Source organism: Megalobrama amblycephala, linkage group LG24, assembly GCF_018812025.1.
Source record: "Megalobrama amblycephala isolate DHTTF-2021 linkage group LG24, ASM1881202v1, whole genome shotgun sequence".
Taxonomy (NCBI): Eukaryota; Metazoa; Chordata; class Actinopteri; order Cypriniformes; family Xenocyprididae; genus Megalobrama; species Megalobrama amblycephala.
Window position 1 is genome coordinate 8,001,896 of NC_063067.1, and position 22,807 is coordinate 8,024,702.

The following is a 22,807-nucleotide window of genomic DNA, read 5'->3' on the forward strand; positions in this document are numbered from 1 at the left end:
TATATTACATGTTCATCTGCCGCCTCTTCAGAGTGTAACACCTACATCTCAAAAACCAATGAATGAAAAGAAGCAAGTCTCTGCCCTACATTTGTATTTTCGATAAGCCGTTACACTCTGATGTACATCACAATACAGAAGAAAAATCTTCTGTTTCATTGCGACTTTAAACAAAATTGAGAAAGAACCCAGTATTCATTAGTCCAATCAAACAAAATCCAATCATCAATCGATTTCTTCAAATAAGCCATTTCAACACTTTGATAATCTTCTGTTTCATCATGACTTTTAACCTAATCGAGACTTAATAATGATGCAGACCAATATTACTTAAGGAATAAACTTCCTCAGCAGTTTAATGTAATCATGATCACAAACAGGCTTAAAATTGAAATGCTCTTCCAAATCCACCAGAAATGGCAAGTAATAGCCAGTCTAATCTTTTTAAACACTGAAAAAACTAAATCAAAATTAGGAAAACAAGGCAACAGTCCAACACATGCACACAGTAGAGCCTTCATGCTGTTTTACATGGTTATCTTCTGGTTTGCACTTAATCAATAGAATCTGTAGCTACACATCTGACCGATTAGTGGAGGAATAATTCATGTTCAGGAAGCAGGTTTTGAAGTTCGAGAGAAAAACATGTGGACAAGGAAAAAGCATCTAAGTTTCTCCTCTGAAGATAATGGACACACACAGATACACACCACTGAGCACCAAGACACCCTGTCGTCTAACTCGGAGGGGCTGTTATCGAGAGAGCCTTGAAGTGTGAAGAAACTGAGCTTGAAGGTTTCTCAGCGGACTCTTGTGAAAGCTACAGTGCCCCCTGGTGGCGAGGAGAATGTACAGCCTATGCTACGTCCCTTTAGTGTGGCATGACAGTGTGACTGTGACGTGTACGTGTTTTTATTGTTGACAGTGTTGATGGATGAAGGAGAGAACGTCGTCTTTAGACAGTTTGTCGGGGTTGACCCGTGTCTGGGAGTCGTGAACTCGGACGCCTTCCTCCCAAGCCCAAAATAGCCTGTCTTTATGACATGCACTGAAACAGAACAGAGAGAAACAAACAGAAAATAAGAACAGGTGTTTATGAATGAGAAACCTCTACATGTTCAAAAGTTTGGGGTCAATAAGATTTTTCTTTTTCTTTTTTTTCAAGAAAGTAATAATTTTATTCAGCAAGGATGCATTAGATTGATTAGAAGTGACAGTAAAAACTTAAAAAATAAAAGCTTTTCTTTTGAACTTTCTATTTATTAAAGAATCCTGAAAAATTATAGTTTTCAACATAATAATAAATGCTTTTTGAGCAATATTTCACAATATTACTACTTGTACAGTATATTTGATCAAATAAAGCCTTGAGACTTTGTTCAAAAACATTAAAAATATTACAGTAACACTTTACAATAAAGTTTCATTAGTTAACATTAAGAATTAACAATACTTCTACAGCATTTATTAATCTTAGTTAATGTTACTTTCAACATTTACTAATATATTTTTAAAATCAATTGTATTTGTTTACATTAGTTGTGAACTAACATGAATAAACAATGAACGGCTGGATTTTTATTAACTAACAAATAATAAATACTGTAACAAATGTATTGTTCATTGTTAGTTAATGCATTAAATAATGTTAATAAATGAGGCCTTACTGCAAAGTGTTACCATTATTACAATCCCAAACTTTTGAACAGTAGTGTATGTATTCAATTAAACATTAATTATTTAAATATTATCATTAAATATTAAACGAATTGTTAAGCTCTATTGACTGCATCTGTAATGTCAGAGAATTAACATAGAATTTCGACAAGAAAAAGCTGTTTACAGTAATGCTCTTACAACAGAAACCTATTGGGCAAGATTTTGCGCAAGACTAGTGTGATAAAATCACTAACCAAACTTGTTATAAGTTGTACTCAATTTCAAAACTGCCATGACCATGTAAAAGCAGTTAAGGCAAAATTTTTTGCATGATAACAAATATAATACAAGAATTACATTCGTAAAAAGTCTCACCGCTAAAAGGACAATGTAGATGATTATATAGCTCACATAACACACATTTTTGTTGAAGAATTATTTGAATTTTTTAAGTAAAAATATAAGCTGGAATGCTTTGCTTTATAAAATTTCATCGTAGGTGCATTTCTATAAACATGACTTATTTTTTGGCATGACACGTCACTTGTTTTGAACCCGGAACATTCCTTTAATGAAACTGAAGAGCAATAAGCAACCAAACGGTATATAAGAAAAAATGCAAAACGAATACAAAAGGTATTAAAAAGGATGTTGAGGGTTTAGAGAGAAGCTCTTTTCTTTGAAGGTCAGATGCTACATAAAGGCCAGAAATATTTGTGCAAAATCCTCATGAAAATTCAGACACTGTAATGGAATTTTCCTGCTGAGGGCTTCAATCCAAAACCGGGTGCCAGTGTAGTGCCAGTTAAGCAGGATTACTTCATACACTTCAATACTTACTGGAAAGGTGCCACAGAACCGGGCGGCAGTGCATAAGTCGATTCTTTGGTCTGCTTATTGTAGAAAAACTTTCTTTTAGAATTTTTGCTGAACGCCATTGTCCATGGGTCTGTCAAAGAGCGAAAATAAATAATGTCAAATTCATCTTTAACAATTAAGGCACTCCACTAATATTATCCTCTCTCTCACCGTTAACAGTTTTGATGATGTAAAGGCCATTGGGAAGGAAGTGACGATCATCTCTGCCTGTGTACGAGAGTCTTGGCATCCCTCCCGAGCTCTTGGTTACCTTCATTTCCAACCTGAAGAAAAAATCAAATAAAATGAAACGAAACATCACATATACATGTTGATTTTTTTAAATGATATATGTATACATCTACATGTATGTGGTTGAAGTGGTGGAACACACCTCACAAAGATCTTCTCCATCTCCTCTAACCTATAGACTTCCTTCACTCTATTAAATGAAAGAGAGAGAGTGAATGAATGAGGCTGAAACAGCAAGCATACCGATTTGCAAATCATCCTAAACATGAAAGATCCTGTCTAGGCTCTAGTAAAACACAGTATCTTCATTAATTTTACATACTGCACCCTCCAGTGTTCATAGGACTTCCTGGCCCCCATGGCTGTCACTGACATGGCAATTAGAACAACCGCAAAGAGAAAGGAATATTACCGGATGGGGTTCATGTCTGGCCTGCTGGGTTTGGACACAGCTTTCACAAATTTCTCGGCCATCTGGATTCTGCACCAAAAACAAGATTGCTTTTTTGTTTTTTTACATTTTAGAAAGAGAATATCAGTCAGGTTTGCATTTAGATCATAATAAACCCTAATCAACAGCAATTCATTTTCTATAAAGCTGCTTTGTAACCATTTTTATTTCGTATTAAGTGTAATATAAGAAAAAAAGACCTCTGGTTGAAGTGCTGATCTCTGACGTCAGTGCCGTTGAGAACAAGAGCATCGAGAATGTGCACAGCGTTGATCCTTCGCTGGGCTTTTCCCTTTAAGAACATATACAATAACTTTTTACAAAATATACACTTCATTATTTTACTGGAATGACATAATTGCCCTTACACTAAAGCTGTTATTCACCACTGTTCTCTCTACTCTCACTTATAATTATACGAATTGTCTCTGTTCACCTCTCCCTTCAGCTCCTGGACGATCTCTACACTCAGTAATGTCTCTCTGGGCAGCTCCAGTTTGAAGTTCTCCAGCTTCTTCCAGCGTAACGGGGCTTTGCCGTCCCACGTGTAGATCTGAGATCTCTGCATACACAAATGTTACATAAGGTGTAAGTATATATGTGACCCTGGACCACAAAACCAGTCTCAAGGGTCAATTTTTTTAAATTGAGATTGAAAAGCTGAATATGAAAGCTGAATAAATAAGCTTTCCACTGATGTATAGTTTGTCACGATAGGACAATATTTAGGCAGAGATACGACTATTTGAAAATCTGGAATCTGAGAGTGCAAAAAAATCAAAATATTGAGAAAATCGCCTTTGAAGTTGTCCAAATGAAGTCCTTAGCAATGCATATCCACTCACAAAAATACATTTTAGATATATTTACGGTAGGAACATCTTCATGGAACATGATCTTTACTTAAAATCCTGATGATTTTTGGCATAAAAGAAAAATCGATGATTTTGACCCATACAATGTATTGTTGGCTATTGCTACAAATATACCCATGCGACTTATGACTGGTTTTGTGGTCCAGGGTCACATATATGTCTAAAACACAATATAAATAACACTATCGCATTCAAAAATATACTCCTTACCCCAAGTCCCAGGAGAAAGAGTTGTTCTCCTCCTCCCACAATGCACCTGTAGTCCAGTACGTGTTGCAGTTTGTCCAGATTTCCTGAGTTCAGTGCAGTTGGTCTGGAATTAAAACTGTCCATATCTGAGCCCTGAGATAAAAAGACAATAAGCAGAAAGATATATATATATATATATATATATATATATATATTTTTATTTATTTATATAAAATGTAAACTGTATTTAAAAAAATACTACTAAACAGGACTTTATGTCCTCACAAGGATTAATGACAAAAACATATTATTTAAAAAATAATAAATTATTCAAAACATAACTAAAATAAATACATTTCTTGGTGCAAAACAATATTTAAAATGCATTTTAAATATACTATTAAATCTCACAATGACATAAAAATATGTTTAAAAAATAAATAATGTTTAAAAAAAAAAAAAAAAAAAAAAAGAAAGAAAAAAAATTCAAATTTCCCCCCAAAATTATCATTAATGAATAATCTGGATATGTTATTTTTATTTTTTTATTGAAAACATTATTGAAATATAATAATCTCACTACCAGCATAATTAACATTAGCATAATTAAATCAATACAACAAAGACTATGATGCATAAATGCTTCACAATTTAAATAATACATCAATAAAAAAAACACATTACAGTTTTAAAAATGCATATAACTGGGAGGGGATGTGCATAACTGTAAAACTGTTAAATTAATGAATATTCTGGATGAGTTATTTTTTAGTTTTACCTAATTGAAAACATTAGAATAGATATAATCTGATATAATAGAATAATATATCAATAATATATCACATTACAGTTATAAAAATGAATGCAACTGGGATGGGATGTGCTTAAATGTAAAACTGAATATGTCACAATATGAAACATTTAAATGGTTAAAAAAAAAAAACAACCCTAACCCCAAGATAGACAAAGAAAAGACTAACAGAATATAATTTCTTTTCTTTTTTCCCTTTTATTTGGGGTGAACTATGACCCTGCTATTATAGGCTTTGTGTGATTCACCCACTTAGCGTTTCTTTTCTGGAACATCACATCCATAAGTACAGAGCATTGCTATATTCCCAGCTAACTTCTCAAAGCCCACACACACTCTTACCTTCATAAGCTCATAGAACTTTGTTTTCGGATCTGATGATGGAGGAGTGACTCTGGCTTTATCAGGAATCTGCACAAAGATGAAGACGTTCAAGGTCACAATTATTCAAATCGACATCATCAGCTCGTCCTTACAGATACCTACGCAAAACATTGTTCTTTGAAATCTTTCAGACATCACCACAAAGCCCTAAGCTAAACTTAATTCCACTGTAAAGTTTTTAGTGAGTGAGGTCTATCTATATAGTGATTAGACTCACCCCCCACAGTTTGAGACATTCTTTGCGGATGTCTGCTTGCCTGGCCTCAAACAGTGTCCTAGAGAGACACACAGCGTTGTTGATAAAGCTTATACAGACGCAGACACGTGCGCAAATACAAATAAAAGAGAGTTTGAAATGAATGCTCTGAAACACACCAGAGAAAGAATGTGTGACTCACGTATCTCTGACGTACGCGTGGATCTTAGCCAGCGCTTTGATCTGTACCGCACAATGGCTGCAAGAAAAGGGATCAGAGTTCAATAAACAAACCTAAGTAAGAATGAATGCATCGAGAGAGCCAGAGACAAAAAGAGGGTCAGAAAGTGATGACGATACCTTTCATTGGAGTTGATCATGAATTGGAAGAAGTCGGTGTCTCCTTTAATGATGTCCAGAGGGACGACTTCAGTAACGTCTCTGTCTGTGTGTCTGAATTGATTCAGTTTCAGGTTGATGGTGAACATGTATTCTCTGACAGCATCAGTGCCAGGCTTTAAACCCTTGCACACCACATATCTGCATGAGGAGAACAATAAAAATCTTTTTTTTTTTCTTTTTTTTTTTAATGTTAAAATCCTTCATCCTAAGCCATCTTATTATTCAGAGACAACTGGAAGAAATACAGATAAATTATGCAAACCAGCATTAAATTATTGCATTAACTATTGGCAAGATTTTAGAGAGGATACCTAGCCTAATACAATGATTAAACGGCTATTTGGCTATTAACCAATAGCCAGCAGGGCCTATGTGATATGAGTGAAAAAGGAAAAACACATTTTTTCCTTTTAAACCGTGTCAAAAATAAATAAATAAATAAATATAAATGTGTGTGTGTGTGTGTGTATGTGTATATATATATATATATATATATATATATATATATATACAGTGCCCTCCACAATTATTGGCACCCTTAGCAATTATGAGCAAAAGCAGCAGAGAAAATAAATCTGCATTGTTTATCCTTTTGATCTTTCATTCAAAAAATTCACAAAATTATAACCTTTCATTTCAGGAAAATAATTGAAAGTGGGGGAAACTTACATTATGAAATAAATGTTTTTATCCAAAACACGTTGGCCACAATTATTGGCACCCTTTTATTCAAAACTTTTTGCAACCTCCTTTTGCCAATATAACAGCTAGATCAGACAAGAGATCAGAGACCATTCCTTCATGCAGAATCTCTCCAGATCCTTCAGATTCCAGCTCCATGTTAGTGCTTCTTCACTTCAGTTCACTCCACTCATTTTCTTTAGGGTTCAGGTCAGAAGACTGCGACGACCATGGCAGAACCTTCATTTTGTGCTCAGTGACCCATTTTTGTCTTGGATTTGATGTTTGTTTTGGATCATTGTCCTGATGGAAGATCCAACCATGGCCCATTATTGGATTTCTAGCAGAAAGCGGTTAGGTTTTGATTTTTATCTGTTGGTATTTGATAGAATCCATGATACCATGTATCTGAACAAGATGTCCAGGACCTCCAGCAGAAAAATAGGCCCACAACATTAAAGATCCAGCAGTAGATTTAACCGTGGGCATGGGGTACTTTTTATCCATGTGTGCACCAAACCCATCTGGTGGGTTTGCTGCCAAAAAGCTCTTTTTTTAGTTTCATCTGACCACAGAAGCCAGTCCTGTTTGAAGTTCCAGTCGTGTCTGACAACTGAATATGCTGGAGATTGTTTCTGGATGAGAGCAGAGGATTTTTCTTGAAACCCTCCCGAACATTTTGTGGGGATGTAGGTGCTGTTTGATCATTTTTTTAGGCTTTCTGAGACTCAAGACTCAACTAATCTCTGCAATTCTCCAGCTGTGATCCTTGGAGAGTCTTTGTCCACTCAAACTTTCCTCCTCACTTCACATTAGGACGATCTAGACACACGTCCTCTTCCAGGCAGATTTGTAACATGTTTAGTTGATTTGAACTTCTTAATTATTGCCATGATAGTGGAAATGGGGATTTTCAATGTTTTAGGTATTTTACAGCCACTTTCTATTTTGTGAAGCTCAACAATCTTTTGCTGCAAATCAGAACTATATTCTTTGGTTTTACTCATTGTGATGAATCATTACGGGAACTTGGCCTTTGTGTTTCCTCATGTTTATATTCCTGTGGAACAGGAAGTCATGGCTGGACAATTTCATGCTCCTAGTCACCATGGTGTGCTAAAATGTAAATGTGAATGGGAATATACTTCAGAGATATTTTACTCATAAGAATTTCTAGGGGTGCCAATAATTGTGGCCAACATGTATTGGAGAAAAACATTTATTTCATAATGTGAGTTTCCCCCACTTTCAACTGTTTTCCTTCAATGAAAGGTTAGAATTTTGTGAATTTTTTGAATGAAAGATCAAAAGGATAAACAATGCAGATTTATTTTCACATCCACCTTTGCTCATATTTACTTAGGGTGCCAATAATTGTGGAGGGCACTGTATATATATATATATATATATATATAAACCCATCTGGTGGGTTTGCTTCAAAAAAGCTCTTGTTTTAGTTTCATCTGACCATAGAAGCCGGTCCCTTTTGAAGCTCCAATTTTTTTGCTAAATTGAACGTATTTTACGAGTTGCCAGATTTGTATGAATTCATACGAATGACCTACCCCTAACCCCGCCCCTAAACCTACCCATCACTGCGGTTTAGACAAATCGTATGAATTTGTACGAGTGAGGTTGTATGGATTCATATGAATCAGCCACCTCGTAAAATACATACAAATTTGTCGTGAGATAGCGTTGGAATAATATATGCATTAAATGTTTAAAAAAAAGTGTTAATTACCAGTAGTGTAATTCAAAAAATAAATAAAATGTTGCAGTGAAGTTTAGGCCAATTTCTGCAAGTTGGGGAAAAAAAGCATATATTGATATGCTGAACAGAGAGAGAAGTTACAATACTGACTGCCAGCAGCTCTTTCACATCCTTAAAGGTCTCTCTCTCACTCTTCCACAGTAAGTCATGGAGAATGAACACACACCTCTCTGAATTGGCAGGTCGGCTGGTGACGGGTTTGAAGAGCGAGATCCTCTCGAAGCAGAGGTACAGCAGGTAAATCAAGCCCACGCTGAACGGTGTAAACAGGTCAAACGTCTTACACACAAAATGGCCTCCTGTAAATCAAAACAAAATCTGTTGAGATATGGTAGCAAAAAGTGTTTAAATAATTTCCATTTATCTACTTAAATGGTCCATGTAATGGAAAACAACCAATCATAAAAGAGGTCATTTACATAACCTTAAAGGTACAGTAACAAAAACAGCCTGTTTAATTGAAAGGGTAAGAGAAACAAAATGTTAATGTAAAACTTAATTACAAATGCTGTGGTGCACAAAATCTTGACTAAAAGTATGAGTGGATTTAAAAACACTTTTAAAATATGTCTCTTCAATGCTATAACTGTAAAACGTATTCCTGTTGTTTTGATACATCTAAAATTAGCTCTTTTCTCAGACACATAATTACCTTCCTAATTACAGGATTTCAGAATAAATAGACTTGTGTCTAGGCGCATCCCAAGATAAATCCAAACAGATCTGAGACAAGACTGTATAATAATATCAAGGCAAGAACAAGAGTCATTAAATAATCTTCAAAGGCTAGAAAAAGACATTATTAAAGAAATGGGATCATTTGGAACTGCTGTTAAAGAACTGGCTGTCCTCCAAAACTGAATGTCTGGGACTGAAGAAAAACATTGGACTTTTGGTAATCCAAAAGAAGACACAATGCTCCATGACAAAGATGGAAGATGCACTGTTGATGTCAACCGTCCCTAATGAAAAGTGATCAGGCTTTAATGATACGTTTCTACATCAGGGGTATGAAAACTCATGAGAGAGGAAGGAAAAATTGATTGAGCAAAACAAAAAACATCCTTGAGAAAAACAAGGATTTCTCAAGAGCACTTTAACCAGGAAAACAATTAATCTTCCATTAGGAAAATGGCCCAAATCATACACTAAAAGACCAAAGAACAGTGGCTCCATTCAAGCATCTATGGAATAAAACTTAAAATCTCAAATGGAAACAATCCAATCTGAATTATCCATTAACATTCACATCTATTTACTATGGAAGCTTGTTTCCACCACTGAATAAAAAAAAATTAAAAAAGGTAATTGCGAGTTATAAAGTCAATTGCGAGTTTATATCACACGATTCTGACTTTAAAACTTGCAATTTCAAGTTTATATCACGCAATTCTGACTTTCTTTCTCAGAATTGCATGATACAAACTTGAAATTGCGAGTTATAAAGTCAGAATCGCGTGATCTAAACTCGCATGATCTAAACTCTTTAGATCATGCAATTATGAGAAAAAAAGTCAGAATTGTGAGATTAAGTTGCAATTATCTTCTGTGGTGAAAAACAAGCTTCCATAATTTACAAAGCAAAAAAAAAAAAAAAAAACATCCTACAAAATGGCGCATTTGCTGTTAGTTTGCAAAGAATGAGTTTACAGTTAGTTTGTGACTTAAACTGAATGTAAGGAAACAAAAAGACGCAAAATAATGTACTTATTGTAGTAATGACACTAACTAGGTACTTACCCTGAACCTAAACCTAAACCTTAACTTAACCCATGTAGTTACCTTACACTACTCAGTACTTTTATGGGTAAGTAGACTTTAAGTACATGGAAAGTGCACATACTATAAAATAAAGTGCAACCAACAATAATAAGGGGTTGGGGTGAACACTTTTTATTTGAATAATTTTGCATTCAATTAATTTAGTAAATGTTGTATTTTTTGTGCTAATCATTGCAAAATGTACCACAATAAAAGAATCAAATGCCCAAGGGAGTGAATACTTTTAATACACACTTTATTTATATGCACACAAACAAAAACACACACAATACCTGGTCTGACGACAGACATGGCAGTGAGGAACTGACACAGGAGGAGCTGTTTGCTCAGAATCTCCTGAATGTTCTCTTGGCCCTCCACAGAAAAACCCTGATGGGCAACACACCATCAGAATATACCGACCAATCACACAACAACAACATTTACTTTTAAACCAATCACAGAAGAGCATGTCTTACCCCATCTGCCATTAAGAAGTGCAGGCCTCGCCCCTCAGTGCTGTCTAGGACAAAGTTACGAAATGCACTGATGTTCTCCGGGAGCGTGATGTCACCATCGCCATCAATCCCACCCTCACCTGTAACAACATTGTATCAAATGATTAATTTAAATGTAAGTACATAGTTAAGGCCACTTAATATAAAGTGGGACCAAAATGAATTCCTAACAATTTGATTTCTATCACTAGATTAATCATTTAGGTATGACATTAAAGTGCCCCTATTATGCTTTTTCAGATATTATCTTTCATGTCGTGTGTAATATAGCTGTTTGTTTGTGAATGTAAGAGGTCTGTAAGATCAAAGTGGAGTTACTGTCTCCCAAAATAAAGAACGATTCTGAACTGCCTAAAACGAGTCATCAGTAATTACGGTCTTACTTCCTACATTAAAGGGGGGGTATAATGAACTTAAAGAGTTGGATTCTCATGCTAAACATGGCCAAAATTTAAAAACACGAGTTGGACGTATGACGGAGTCACAGCGGTAATGATCTCGGAACCGCAGATTGTGAGTAAAACTGCTTCAGATGTGTTTTGTTGGCAATAGGCGCCTAAGTGCATATAATGTAAACAACACGAATGTAGTGAATTCATAAATTCATTATTCATCATTCATTCGCTATATTCATTATAGTGATTCAAAAGTTATCCATGGATAATGCGATGGTGTATTGTGTGTGTTTAAATACATTTGTTTATCTGACCATTGATAGCTTGCAGACGATCGCTACGCAAAAGCTGAGCGTGCTCGTGACTCTTTAGCTCCGCTCACACAGCACGCCTCCAGGAGCTCAGCTGTTTTCGGAAAGACAAGGTACAGCATATGTATCTTTTATAAATATGATAAAATAAAAGAATTTTGGAGATATGAAGGATTCTATACTACTCTATTGGTACTCAAGATTAACATGAGATTGGCAGAAACTGTGTTTGATACCCCCCCCTTTAACCTACATAGGTTTGTAACAAATCTGGATATTGCCCACCTATAGTTTTCAGTTGGCTGCCCATAAACATCCTCAACTTTGACCCACACTCAAACACTGTAGTTGTAGCTGAGGCCTGGAAGAGTTTATTTTGTGTTGTCGACATGTCAAGAAGATGCTGTTTTCTGTGCTGTGAAAGCAAATCCACTTTACTTGCACTTCAAAAGAATGAGGACTCAGACTCGAAATGATACGGTAAAACCAACGGCATCATTACTGTTCGTATTACTATGTGTTAGAGCTGAACGATTACTCGCAATTAACCCGAAATCGCACTTAAACGGTTCTGTGATCAGTAGTAAATGCTACTCCATCTGAAAGCACTGCGAGTTTGAGTCGCTTATAATGTGCATTTGAAAAAGCAACACGCGTAAAACATCTTTCCAAACATAAGAAGCATTTATGAACCTCTTGTCCAACAAAAGACAACATTTAAAGGTGCCCTCGAATGAAAAATTGAATTTATCTTGGCATAGTTAAATAACAAGAGTTCAGTACATGGAAATGACATACAGTGAGTCTCAAACTCCATTGTTTCCTCCTTCTTATATAAATCACATTTGTTTAAAAGACCTCCGAAGAACAGGCAAATCTCAACATAACACCGACTGTTACGTAACAGTCGGGATCATTAATATGTACGCCCCCAATATTTGCATATGCCAGCCCATGTTCCCAACATTATGAAAGGCATTAGACAAGGGCAGCCAGTATTAACGTCTGGAGCAGCACAGCAGAATCATCAGACTAGGTAAGCAAGCAAGGACAATAGCAAAAAATGGCAGATGGAGCAATAATAACTGACACGATCCATGATATCATGATATTTTTAGTGATATTTGTAAATTGTCTTTCTAAATATTTCGTTAGCATGTTGCTAATGTACTGTTAAATGTGGTTAAAGTTACCATTGTTTATTACTGTATTCACGGAGACAAGAGCCGTCGCTATTTTCATTTTTAAACACTTGCAGTCTGTATAATTCATAAACACAACTTCATTCTTTATAAATCTCTCCAACAGTGTAGCATTAGCCGTTAGCCACGGAGCACAGCCTCAAATTCATTCAGAATCAATGTAAACAATATAACAGTATACAATACTCACATAATCCGACGCATACATGCCGCATGCATGACGAACACTTTGTAAAGATCCATTTGAGGGTTATATTAGCTGTGTGAACGTTGTTTAGGCACCGTTTAAGGCAAGCGTGAGCTCCGTGGGCGGAGAGCACGAGATTTAAAGGGGCCGCACAGCATAAATCGGCTCATATTTAATGATGCCCCAAAATAGGCAGTTAAAAAAATTAATTAAAAAAAATCTATGAGGTATTTTGAGCTGAAACTTCACAGACACATTCAGGGGACACCTTAGACTTATATTACATCTTGTAAAAAAACGTTCGATGGCACCTTTAATAGCATTTTTATTCCAAACTCACTTTATAACATCAGTTGAGTGTTTGAAAACATCCTTCTGTGAGATGATGTGACTTCTTACACAGAACAAGGCATAAAATATTATATCATAGTATTCTATACAGTGATAAAGGCTGTCGATTAGCATTGCATTATAAAAATACTTTATCATTATGAAAATACCCGAGAAGGCTTGAAGAATTCAGATAAACCATATATTGTTGTAGTCATGTGTTTATTAGTAATGTTTAATCAATCAAAGCATTTCAATCTTCTGTTTAATCAGCTACAGTGATATTGTGAAGCCCATAGGCATTTCCTGGCTGGAACTACGTGCGTTATCTTTCTTTTGCGGAGCATATTTGGAGTTTTTGAGTGAGCGCCCTCTGGCTTTCAGATGAAGCAGCATTTAGAAGTACTTCACTGAAAAGCTGCACTTAAAAAAATAATTAAAAAAGCCAATTGCAAATCGTGTGCGGTTTATTTTCAATTAATCGTGCAGCCCTACTTTGTGTACAGGTGCTGAGGAAGCCTCCAGAGCTGAAATCAGATATGGTAGTGGGTGTTTCGTTTCCGAAATGCGTTGTAAGCAGTAGACCAATCACAACAGACTGGTCCATCTGACTAATCAGAGCAGAGCAGGCTCTAGGCAAGTAGTTTAGAGAGACTGAATCCTTTATTGAACCGTTTAAGACTCTGAGAAAAGAGGTGATGCTGCAATGTATATTATGAAAAAGTGTTTTTTGATCTTGGATGCATGTAAACTAATTGTAGGACAAATTCAAAACAAAATTGAGAACAAGCACAATAGGGGCACTTTAATATTTGTATATTAATCTTTAGCTAAACAGTAAAAATGTTGGATTCTTCTTTTTTTTTCATGTTTAAATGGTTAAAACTCAGGCAACATACCATAATAGGCCTCAAAGAGCTCGCTGGGAGCAGCATAGAAATCTTCCAGTTTAAAATCGTTGGCTCCTTTAAGCGTCATCCCAAAACCTTTCGCATGCCAGCGCCGTCGCCACAACACATACTCTGAGAATCCTCCCGGACCCGCACATACATCTCCAAAGTACAGCAACTCACCCTCCTTATCACGCGTCTGGGGCTTCTACACACAGACATACAATAATCAATGTAATTACAGCACATATTTCAGTCCCTGATGCCATAGATTGCGTAACTGTGGTTTTACCCCTTGAGAATCCTTTGGGTTAGTGAACATATAGTCAAAAACATGATCCATGTTTGCCATCTTCATAGCAGCTCTGAGAGAAAACAGAAATTTAGAAAAGATATGCTTCTATTGTGTATGCATTTGGAGACACCACCCACCTGTTGAGAAAGAAAGCCCCTCGGATAGTTTCATAAGGGTTCGATCGAGTACGCGCTCGCCTCATCTCCTCACCCTCCAAGTCATCAAACACAGACTGAAAAGAATTACAAATTGTTGTTAAATTATTATAAGACGTAGAGCACAATGTATGTCAAAATATCACTAATAACCATAAGAAATGTTTGAAACACTCACTTTGCAGCGGAGGAGGAGATGCAGTAGATTCCCAGAGCAAAATTCAGTTTCATCATCAATTTTTAATTTTTTCTATGAAAATAAGCATAGGTATATATAAGTATGGTAATGCATATATAGAGTACTGTGCAAAAGTCTTAGGCACGTCAGTATTTTCACCCCCCAAAAAAGGTTTTAAGCCAGTTATTTATATACTGTAATGTGTCAATAGGAAATATCCGTTCACATTTCCAAACATTCATTTTGCCATTAATTGTAATAATCCAGTGACATTTTTGAATACACAAGGAGTCTGACAACAGCCGGTGCTCCACACAGTGATCTGATCTCACCATCGTCGAATCCGTCTGTGATTACATGAAGAAACAGATGAAACTGAGACAAACTAAATCCAGAAGAAATGTGGCCGTGTCTCCACGATGCTTGAAGAAACCTGCCTGCAAAGATACAGTACTGTGAAGAGTTTTAGGCACTTGTGTAAAAATGCTGTAAAGTGAGGATGTTTTTAAAAAATACTGTTATAAATAGATTTTATTTATCAATTAACTTATATTAACTAAATCAAAACAATATTTTGTGTGACCACACTTTGCATTTAAAACAGCACTTGTCCAGGTACACTTGGGCATCATTTTTCAGGTAGCTTTGGAGGCAGGTTTCTTAAAATCTCTTGGAGACACGGACACAGTTCTTCTGGATTTAGTTTGTCTCAGTTTCATCTGTTTCTTCATGTAATCACAGACGGATTCGATGATGGTGAGCTCTGATCTCCATGTGGAGCTGTTATCAGTCTTATTGTGTATTCAAAAATCTTACTGGATTATTACAATTAATGGCAAAATGAATGTTTGGAAATGTAAACTGATATGTCCTATTGACACACTACAGCAAAAGATATAAATAACTGGCTTAAAACCTTTTTTGGGGGGTGAAAATACTGACGTACCTAAGACTTTTGCACAGTACTGTACATGAGAAGCTGACAAATAACATTTCAATAAACACTAATTTTTTATATGAATGTACACTACTTTCAAAATTTTGGGCTCAGCAAGATATTTTTAAGGAAATGAATAGGTTTACTCATCAAGGAAACATTAAATTGATCAAAAGTGACAGTAAAGACATTTATAATGCTAAAAATTGCTAATTATATAATGCTAAAAAAATCACTGTTTCCATAAAACTATATAGAGAAGCAGCACAATGTAATAATAATAAATGTTTATTGAGCTGATTTCTGAAGGATCATGTGACACTGAAGACTGGAGTAATGATGCTGGAAATTCAGCTTTAATCACAGGAATAAATTATATTAGAAACTTTTTGCAAAAGCATTAAAAAAAAATCTTACAGACCATAACTTTAAAATGGTATCGAACAAGATAATTTATATGAATGTATAAGGGAAAGTGAACATTTTAGATGTTGAAACTCATCACATTTCTTTTTTCACTATTTTTTTAATTGTTCCTTTTTTGCAGCTCACTTAAAAAATTCTGTAATTTGACAAGTGAATTAAAAAAAAAAGTTAAAATATTTAATTAATCTCTTAATTCATACAAGTTCATTAAAACAGCATGAATCAGTGGGTGTCTATCCAACTATTTTAATGCAAATTTTGAATTTTCACTGAACAGAAAACCTGAACGGAAGTGTTTAATATGCGCATAAGCTCTCATAAAACTTGCATTTATGCACAAGGCTGACTGGAGTCAAAATCCACATGAAAACAAAGATGAAAATGAGCTTCAAAAATAGGAAACATTTGGATGAAAATCCAGCTTAAGATAATTAGAAAAATGTTTAAATGAAGAACAGCATGTTATGCATTTTCATGTCAACGACAGCTGGTGAGAATTTTGAAATGTAGATGTTTATTAGTAAAGCTTATGATTATAAAACATGTACACAGCTGACCCATGAGAAAAAAAACAAAATCTTCAGTTAGATGATGATGATTAAAGGGGTCCTATTATGCTTTTCTTACATTTTTTAATTTCTTCTAATGTGTAATGTTGCTGTCTGAGCATGAAAAATGTCTGCAAAGTTACTCCAAAGGGAGTTATTCTCTATATCAGTAAGCACTTTTTCTCCCTGAAACGCCTCCATTGTAGTCTTGAGTCTTCTTCCAGGAACATACAAATTGCAATATTCCTCATTTAAATAATTCCCATCCAAGGCATACACAAGGTCTGGTTGAGTTGCGTTAGTAGTGTGTTGTGCTGTTGTGCTGATGCTGTTTTTTTTCACCCCTGCACAAGTCATGCGAAGGGTTGGTCTGGGTTGATCAGCTGTCCTTCTTGACTGTCATTATCGGATTCAGGCTGGAACTGATATAGCAAAACTACGTTAACTCTGGCGCCAGTTAACAGTAGTGTTTACAGCTCCTCAGGAAGCCTCTGGATCTGATACTCACCATTTATGGTGAGGGGCATTACATTTCCAGGCAGACCAATCAAAACAGACTTGGCCCGGCTGAACAATGAGAGCAGACTGTGCTTTTCGGAAGGTGGGTTTAAAAGAAACCAAAACTAAAACAGAGCGTAAAAACAGAGGGTAAAAACAGGTGCTGCAACAATGTAAATTATTACAAAAATAACAAGTTTTTTTGAATATTAAATGACGTAAACCTATTTTAGTAGTGAAAGTGACATGTGAAGGCCAAGTATGGTAACCCATACTCTGAATTTGTCCTCTGCAGATTTAACCCATCAAACTAGTGGTGACGAAAGCAGACTGCGGGGTTTGCACACGTCGGCAGCGTCTGTGTCCAAAGTTGCCCTGACACACCAAACCGAAGCTCAACGCTCGACACCCGACGGCCAAGTAGCATGTCCGTTCTGCGCCTGCGTAAGAAGAACTGCCTTTCCGTACCAGCAGGTGGCAGTAGCAGAACAGCCAATCAGAATGATCAGATGGCCCGACAAGCTCTGACGCCGATTCAACGAATGTCGAAACGGCCAAAAAAAAGCAGACGAGGACCAACTTCAGCCGACGGTGCGGAACACACTGAGAAAACTTAGTCGGACGACAAACAAAAACTGCCTGACGGCCGACCGTCGGCTTGGTGTGTTCCGGGCTTTAGGAGCAGTGAGTAGTGAACACACACACACTGCAAACCGTGGACACACACACCCAGAGCAGTGCTGTGGCGCCCGGGAGCAATTGGGGGTTAGATGCCTTGCTCAGGTGCACCTCAGTCATTTTCTGCCTGTAAAGAGAATCAAACCAGCGACCTTCGGGTAACCAGTCTGATTCCCTAATCCTAGGCCATGACTGCCCCCAGTAGACCCCATAAACAAAATTATGAATGTGCAAATGAGCATAATAGGACCCTTTAATCATTCTTACCATGGAAAGTATGAGCATTTGATCTTAAATTAATCATTTCAGTTAATCAGGTAATATGTGCTGTAATACCTGTCCCACAGCCATCCAATCCCTCAGCTCGTCTGAATCTGGAATCTCTGGAGAACCTTCTGGAAACCACGAGACTTGTTCTATAGCAGTTGGCTGAGAGAAAAGATGTGAAGTGAAGGAGAAATAATGGTCCTGGACAACTAAAGTCGGTGTCTCTATTCTTATATTTAAAGAAACTATGATGCCGTACCTCCGGCTCATCTTGCCAGTCTACATTGAGGTCGCCCTGAAAGCCCTTCAGGGTCAGACCCAAACCCCGCCTCCCACGCTGGGTCGATGCTTCTACGATCTCTTTCCGTCCTTGACCATACTTTCCCAAACCCTCACCTTCTCTGAAACCCATCTTGGCCTGAAGGAAAGAGAGGAAGACACCATTTTAATATGTGATAATATGCACAAGATGGTTAAAAAAAATGACAGGAGATGCTGATTTTACCATGAGTTTCTGAGAGACTGTGTTATACATAGAAAAATTGGAAGCGGCATCGCTGCCCTCTGCATTCTGGGAATCAGAAGGTCTGGAGAAGCTGGGCTTGTGATCTTCAACATCACTGTGAGACTCACTCTGACTCGAGTCTGGGAGACAAACATAAATAAACATGCTTACGTAAACTTACACTATAACCAAAAGTGTGAAGTGCCATAAGGAAACTCCTCTCTAACCCTGACTGGTGGTTCTTTGAGAAGACTCCTCATCTTCATCAGAGGAGTCCTCACGGGCAGTCTTCCTCTTCTTCAGAGGCTCATCTGATGCTGGTGCCCCTCTCTTCATCTTAAATTCAGGAGGTCCAAGAACCTGCATTCATTCAAAAACATGACAGCACGACATTAAAACCCAAACTAGAGATGCATAACATATGCTTTTTTAAATTCAACAATCATCAAGAGCCAGTTGTTCAAAATGTCTAATCTGGATCAGAATGATCTGGATTTGGAAATCCCATGTTTTGCTATCCAGGATCAGGTAATCCATCTTACTTTTGTGCTGGTTTTTCAAAGCAAAATTGGATTGATCACCCTGATCCAGATACACACTTTTTCATCTTACCAAATGTGGATTAGTGCTCTACGGAGCCCCTAAAGGGACATGGTGATAGAAAGAATATGAGATGGGGAAAAAATAAACAAACATTTCAATGCTTCTGCATTCTCTCAGAAAAGTTTTGCATAGCGTTCAGTCGAGAAACTTTGAGTTTGCTTGCAAAGAACTTTTGACTGGTTTATCTCTTATGATTGTGCCAATGTAGTTTACAAACAGTAAAAAAAAAAAAAAACACTTTGAATTAAATATAATACTTTGATTTGATATTTACAGCTGTTTGGTAATTATTTTATGGCACCAAAATCTCTTTTTTTACTTTACAGTAGGTTACTGAAAGTCTAAATATGTAGCCTAATGTCTATTTCCAATTTATTACTTTAACAGTTAAACTAATCAAGAGCAAAATAAAAAATGAGTGTTTATGTATATTACATGATAAAAATGTTGTATTTTTTGACCAGTTTTAGTTTTATTACAGTTTTGTTCCCGAAATCAGAGGTCCTGAAATCCACCCCCTCTGATGGGATCAGTATCATTTTTTGCATCAAATGTATCCCAATCTTACTAAAAAGTTTTGAACAACACAAACTGATGACTCCAGATCAAAAGAAAGGATTTTGTGATCTAATCTGATTTCAGAATCCTTTTTTCCGTCTGAACAACCTATTTTCAAAATATGATCCAATCTGACTGCCGAAATCTGATAAGATCACTTTTGAACAACTGGCCCCAATATTCCTGGTTAAAATTTATAATAATGTATAAAATAAAGTGTATATTTTTGAAAGTTTTTTTAACATTTAAAATTACCCAGTCCAAAAGTTTGGAACCACTAAGATTTTTAATGTTTTTAAAAGAAGTTTCGTCTGCTCACCAAGGCTACATTTATTTAATTAAAAATACAGTAAAAAACAGTAGTACTGTGAAATATTATTACAATTTAAAATAACTGTGTACTATTTAAATATATTTGACAAAGTAATTTATTCCTGTGATGCAAAGCTGAATTTTCAGCTTCGTTACTCCAGTCTTCAGTGTCACATGATCCTTCAGAAATCATTCTAATATGCTGATCTGCTGCTCAATAAACATTTATGATTATTTTCAATGTTGAAAACAGTTGTGTACTTTTTTTTTTCAGGATTCCTTGATGAATAGAAAGTTCAAAAGAACAGCATTTATCTGAAATACAAAGCTTCTGTAGCATTATACACTACCGTTCAAAAGTTTGGGGTCAGTAAGAATTTTTATTTTTATTTTTTTGAAAAGAAATTAAAGAAATGAATACTTTTATTCAGCAAGGATGCATTAAATCAATCAAAAGTGGCAGTAAAGACATTTATAATGTTACAAAAGATTAGATTTCAGATAAACACTGTTCTTTTGAACTTTCTATTCATCAAATAATCCTGAAAAAAAATATTGTACACAAATATTTTGTACAATTGTACACATTAAATGTTTCTTGAGCAGCAGATCAGCATATTAGAATGATTTCTGAAGGATCATGTGACACTGAAGACTGGAGTAATGATGCTAAAAATTCAGCTTTGCCATCACAGGAATAAATTACTTTGTGAAATATATTCAAATAGAAAACAGTTATTTTAAATTGTAATAATATTTCACAATATTACTGTTTTTACTGTATTTTTAATTAAATAAATGTAGCCTTGGTGAGCAGACGAAACTTCTTTTAAAAACATTAAAAATCTTAGTGGTTCCAAACTTTTGGACTGTACTGTATATATATATATATCAATTTCCCCATTTGATTAAAGGGATAGTTCACCCAGAAATGAAAATTCTGTCAGCATTTTCTCACCCTCAAGTTGTTCCAAACCTTTATGAATTTCTTTCTGCTGCTGAACACAGAAGACGATATTTGGAAGAATGTCGGAAACCAAACATCTGATGGACCCCATTGACTTCAATAGTATGGAGAAAAAAATGCTATGGAAGTCAATGGGGTCAATCAGATGTTTGGTTTCTGACATTTTCAAAATATCTTCTTCTGTGTTCAACAGAAAAAAAGAAATTCATACAGATTTGGAACAACTTGAGGGTGAGAAAATGCTGACAGAATTTTCATTTCTGGGTGAACTATCCCTTTAATCACTGTACATTAAGACAATTGATTTGTATTGCTTTCTGAAATGTTAGTTTAAATATGCAGATTAGGTATTATTTTCACTAATTTCCAGAAAAGAAATCTGAATTCTTGTTTCATTTTAACAATTAGAGTTAAAGTTTACAGAGGGGATATTGGATACCTCTTTTTTTTAATCACTCCATAATTCAGAAAATACTGTCAACAGCCAGAAAAACAATACGTATCACCATGTTTTAAGGAATGCATATTATATATAAATTAGGCGACATATATATGAACAAACCTCTCATGTAAAAACAAGAATATAGACTTCAGAGATTTAAATAAAACTGTAAAGTTTAATGTAAGTTCTACTGAACAAAACTCATCTTTAAAGGCTGTTTTCTAAAAATATGAACTGTGATTGAAATCTTCAGACGTACATAGATAAAGTGTAATAAAATAAACACTTAAATGTGTATGCACTAGTCTGAAAGAAGAAACGTTATGGAAGCAAAAGTTCTCAAAGTTGGCCAGTGCAGAAAGAACAATGGTTTTACCTGAAGTGTCTTGACATGGAATATTTAAGACATCTTTACAACATTAAAATATGACATTAATAATGAATAATGCTACATTCGTCGTAATCTATACATTTCGACTTTGATATTCAAGGAAAAACTGCAGGTGCTGTTAAAAATGATGTAACACAGACTAGCCGCAAGAAGTGTATCATATATTACTTTACTTCCATTGTATATAAATAAAGCTCAAATTATTTTTTTCAGCTGCCCAATAACTCAAAACAGTCTCGATTGTCTTTTTCGGTTAAAAATATGCCATAATGAAAATCACCAAGCTAAGGTTTTCGTCCTTGCCATCACATACCTGTAAATAATAGGATTTATTGGGGGATTTTACGATGTTAATGGTCTTATAAACATCAGTGTGAAATAAACAAAGTGAAAACACTCAGCTCTTTAGGTTTCGATTTCACAAGAAATGATGCTGCGACACTCGTAAACATACCTAAAAGGAAATATGCAGCTATAATCCTGAGACACCTCCGAAATGTAAACTCATATTTGTATCCAATCTGTAAAATCTCTAGCCAAATTCTGCTTTATGTTCTGTTTCAAATGTCAAATCTGGCCCGCGTTCCACTTTCAGTGGGTCTTACCGTGTTGCTGGCGCATAATAATTACGTCACAAATATGGTTAAACACCAAATGCCTGAAAGATAGCTGATGAATATTAATTAGGTTGTTGTGCTGACACAAACCTCCAAGATTTGTTCATGAATATTAATAAGACTATATATATATATATATATATATATATATATATATATATATATATATATATATATATATATATATATATATATATGCTTTTTTCACTTTTTCGTAAATATAAATATATAAATTGGCCAGGAAATATGTTTCATCTAACCAGTGTGTATGATAGTGTATGTTGTTATTTGTTTTTTTTCTTCC

The 22,807-nt window shown here is 35.5% G+C and overlaps 1 protein-coding gene across 2 annotated transcripts; it reads right to left on the bottom strand.

Annotated features, from left to right (window-relative positions):
- Window positions 1–326: 326 nt before the first annotated feature.
- On the bottom strand, window positions 327–22,515 carry cmtr1 (cap methyltransferase 1). 2 transcript variants are annotated; one of them, XM_048178132.1, is made up of 24 exons: window positions 22,341–22,515; window positions 18,841–18,973; window positions 18,614–18,753; window positions 18,368–18,526; window positions 18,178–18,270; window positions 14,755–14,826; window positions 14,559–14,653; window positions 14,419–14,491; window positions 14,136–14,334; window positions 10,773–10,891; window positions 10,587–10,683; window positions 8,699–8,831; window positions 6,036–6,215; window positions 5,878–5,934; window positions 5,697–5,754; window positions 5,438–5,506; window positions 4,306–4,437; window positions 3,657–3,782; window positions 3,421–3,512; window positions 3,182–3,250; window positions 2,912–2,959; window positions 2,689–2,801; window positions 2,500–2,608; window positions 327–1,048 (listed from the first exon to the last, which is right to left on the bottom strand). In XM_048178132.1, the coding sequence occupies exons 2-24, from the start codon at window positions 18,947–18,949 to the stop codon at window positions 913–915; spliced, it is 2,478 nt and encodes an 825-aa protein (XP_048034089.1). In that variant the 5' UTR covers window positions 18,950–18,973; window positions 22,341–22,515; the 3' UTR covers window positions 327–912. The 2 variants fall into 2 exon arrangements, with proteins under 2 accessions (XP_048034089.1, XP_048034090.1); XM_048178133.1 differs by lacking the exon at window positions 22,341–22,515 and adding an exon at window positions 22,200–22,221.
- Window positions 22,516–22,807: the final 292 nt, after the last annotated feature.